We start from the raw sequence: 3,973 nt of genomic DNA, 5'->3' as shown, positions 1-3,973 counted from the left end.
GCCTTTGTCATGTAGATGGTCTGAGTTTAAAAAAAGTTATACTATATAATTTTTTTTTGCAAAAATATATTTGTAAACTTGTAACTATAGATAGTTTTTTTAAAGATTTATTGATAGATAACTTTTTGTGAAAAAAAATACTATTACAAGTCAAGACAATAAACTATTGTATGTTAAATTTAAATAATTCATGAATATATAAGAATGTTTTTTTAATCATTTTATGAGTTACGTTATTATTAAATAATAAATAAGTTTAAATTACAACAGAAACCAAAACAAAACTAGTCTGATAGGGTGTGTTTGGTTCATAAATTACAACAGAAACCACATGAACTGATATTGGAATTCAAGATTCCATCCTATAGCATATATGTTGCCAAATATATGGAGTTCAATTTCTTCGACTTCTTTCAGATATCCTTCAAGGATTTGTCCATTCCCGAGGTTCAGAAGAAACTGAATTCCATTCATTCTCTTGTTAAATATCAAAGGAATAGAGTTGAATTCCATTCCATTTTTCTGACAACCAAACACATGACATAGATTACAAGAAACTTAACTACCAAGAATAATCATACAAAATCTACATATAATTTTTGGGAATTTCTTTCTCTAACTCCTCAAAATCCCAGGCATCATCTACCGAATATTCCCCTGAAAAAAATAACGTTGATAATAACATCATCATCTTCAAGTTAACTTTCCAAAAGAAACATGGCAATTTCAATCCATTTACTTATAAAATGTTAATTTTGGGTTATATTTTAAGTCAAATAAGTAGAATTTAATATGTCTTACCAATGGAATCTCTTCGTAGAGCAGTCATATGAGCACAACTGCAACAACAAAAGAAAAATAAAATCATTACACATCAACTTAATCTAATTGTAACCATTTATTTAATGTAGCAATGCACATTCTAAGGTTATGAATTATGATTATTAATTTTTTTTATTCTACCTGTTGAGAGCCTTTGCAAAATCTGCACATAGGGATCGAATATATGTCCCTTTTGAACATGTCACCCTAAAAATCACATTTTGTCTGCAAAACAAAATCTTGTGGTTATATATATATATATATATATATATATATATATATATATATATATATATATATATATATATATATATATATATATATATTTATTAGTCAACCCAACGCTCAATAATTTGACCCGTTTAACTAACCTATCTTCTAGACTTCGTTCAACATCAAACTGGAAAATTGATATTCTTCTTGGTGAAAGTTCAATGCTTTCTCCTCTTCTTGCTTTCTCATATAACCTCTCACCTCCAACCTATTTAACACATGAAATCAAATTATAACTTATATATACTAATATAATTACCATTTTGCCACATACATCAGCATAACTTACTTTGATGGCTGAAAACATTGGAGGGACTTGCCATATTTCCCCACAAAATGATGCTGCACTTTTCTTTATATCATCATCCTTTATGTGCTCCCATGGCTCACGTTGTATCACCTAAAGAATACAAAAATAATGGTAAAATAAAGGACAAACATGCCCTTAAACTTTGTTTCCATGCATTGCCCTCAAAAAAGAACAAATTTTGCAAAGGACATTTCAGTCTTTTAGATCTAGAATTTGTGTGTATGTATAATCAAATTAGGGTCTGTTTTTTTCTTTCCATTACTTCTTGTATAGATAGAGTGGCCGAATAGGCATTAATGTCTGTCTAGATAAAATGTTGTAGGCATAAGGTCTGTCTCTTTTCTAGACTGAATAAACCATCTGAATGAGACGAAATGACCATTTTACCCTTACACTCCAAAAAACTAATTTCACAGCATTCATCAATTTTAATGTGGGAGAAGTTGAGAGGAAAAATAACAAGGCAAATAGGTAAAGAGTTAGTGTCAAAATACATGAAGCCAGGTTTTTTGGCTTAACCCAATTAAGTCATTCTTTCTGGATTAAGTAAAAAAGAAACAGCACCCCTAAAACAAGAATCAACAACTTCAATTTTTAAAGAATACACACACCGGTGAGTCAGCATCAAGGGTTGAGGTAGCTTCTCCTAAACGAAGAACTCCACTATAACCTTTAACCATACCCTGAAATCTGCCATAGAAACTTAATTACTTAGTGGAAAGTTTGATTTGAAACACAAACACTAAAGGGGTGTTTTGACCCTAAAATAATCAGAAATTCACTTTTACCTAAAAACTCAAGTTGGAATAATCAATTTAATCGTATATACAAGCACCCTCTAAGCTATTAAGAGCAACAAAACAGTTACCTATCAACCAACTTTGTTGCTTTGCCAATACATACAATAAGCAAACCAGTTGCCATAGGATCAAGGGTCCCCGCATGCCCAACCTATAACAAGCAACTTTTATAAAGTAAAATCAAATCAAATATAATAGTTGCATCATGCACTATAAATGCTAAAACGATAGAAAAGATACCTTTTTTACATTGACAAGTCGCCTCAACTTCCCACAAACTGTAAATGAAGTCCATCCTGTAAAGTGAGATTATCTTTCAGAAACTATAATGAAAAGTAGTAATCTAATGAACATTTTAAATTCAACAACTGAGCACATTGATGTTAACCTTTAGGTTTGTTAACCAAAAGAACAGCTCCAGTTGGACCATCCCATTTAGGAGGAAGCCCTGAACTTCGACCTGAGATGAAGGGTAGTGTGTTATCAACTTCATTGGGGACTTTCTTCAAACACTTGAAGAACTCCTCAACTTTCTTCTCTGTGATATCCATTTTCACATCTTTGTTCACTTTCTCCTCCTCAAAGAATACCAATCCCTTATCATCTTTCTTCTCCCCAACACCCTTAACTGCAACCCTCTTCTTCTTCTTCTCCTCATTCGATTGACCTGGTTCAAGAAACGCCTTGTCAAAACATTGATCAGGGAAAAATTTCTTCTCCAACTGATACACCATCTTATAATGCTTATCTTTTTCCCATGGATATGCGAAAGCATCGTAGAAATACAATTCCTCTTCTCTTTTATGCAATGTGCGTAACTTAACAACTTCTTGATTTAACTCAATGTACTTATTCTCATGCTTACCATCATCATCTTCTGAATCCGAACCATACATTCTCTTTTGTCTCTTGTTGTAATACTTCCTTTTAGATTTGTCCATCTCATCATTCAACAAGACGGGTTGCTTTTGATCTTGATTTGATGTGGTTAACGAGGGTGCTGATTCTGAAGTTAATTTCATATCAACCCAGTCATCAAAACCCACGTCGGTATCTGGAGGTTTGGAATTCGGGAGCGCTGGTGCTCGGCGGCGGCGAGGGTGGTGGAGGGGTGTAGTTTGAGGTGGGCGGGTGATTATCATTTCGTATTGGAGTGGGAATGGAGTTTTGGTGGTGGAATATGAATGTAAGGATTGTGATATGAAAGGCTTGCAGAATAGTGCTGAACGAAAAGTGAAGTTGGGTCGAGGGAGGAAGAAGATAAGAGATGATGCGCGGCTTATGCAACACAATTTCGCCATTTTCTGTGTAACTGATTTCCAGTGGGTATGCAGAGGTTGAAAAAGAGGGTTTTAGGTTTAGGGGGTGTTTAGCTTGAAGAAGCCAGGGGAAATTTCTAAAAAAAAAAAAATGGGTGATTCTTTTATCTTTTCAACCAACTTTTAGTTTTTTTTTTTTTTTTAAGTTAAAAGTTTCAAAAAGTTAAAAATAGGTAAAAGATGTTGGTGAAAGGAAAAAAAAATCTTTTAAATCCAACTTTTTAGAAAAAAGGAAAATGAGCATTTGGAAAAGTCACGTATCCGTGACTTTTTGGAACTTTTGAAGTTCTTGACACTTAAATTACTCATATACCCCCAACTATCACTACCCTAATCAATACGTTTTTCTCTTCTCGTTCTTGTTTTGTCCGCTCATCCTCGTTCTTCTCGCTGTCGTTCATCATCGATCTCCAGTCGTCGATGATCCTCCTCCAAGCCGAGGATCTTCT

At 33.5% G+C, this 3,973-nt stretch overlaps 1 protein-coding gene across 2 annotated transcripts; it reads right to left on the bottom strand.

Moving 5' to 3' along the window:
• Positions 1–271: 271 nt before the first annotated feature.
• LOC111883049 (uncharacterized) lies at positions 272–3,593 on the bottom strand. 2 transcript variants are annotated; one of them, XM_023879411.3, is made up of 10 exons: positions 3,071–3,593; positions 2,594–2,872; positions 2,446–2,501; positions 2,274–2,356; positions 2,017–2,095; positions 1,385–1,495; positions 1,194–1,303; positions 964–1,047; positions 802–839; positions 272–657 (listed from the first exon to the last, which is right to left on the bottom strand). In XM_023879411.3, exons 1-10 carry the CDS (start codon positions 3,504–3,506, stop codon positions 587–589), a joined length of 1,347 nt encoding a protein of 448 aa, XP_023735179.1. In that variant the 5' UTR covers positions 3,507–3,593; the 3' UTR covers positions 272–586. The 2 variants fall into 2 exon arrangements, with proteins under 2 accessions (XP_023735179.1, XP_023735178.1); XM_023879410.3 differs by having other exon boundaries at positions 2,594–3,593.
• Between the last annotated feature and the right edge of the window lie 380 nt (positions 3,594–3,973).

This window comes from Lactuca sativa, chromosome 4, assembly GCF_002870075.4.
Source record: "Lactuca sativa cultivar Salinas chromosome 4, Lsat_Salinas_v11, whole genome shotgun sequence".
Lineage (NCBI taxonomy): Eukaryota > Viridiplantae > Streptophyta > Magnoliopsida > Asterales > Asteraceae > Lactuca > Lactuca sativa.
The sequence above is the reverse complement of the archived record's forward strand: the minus strand, read 5'-3'. Positions and strand labels throughout refer to the sequence as shown.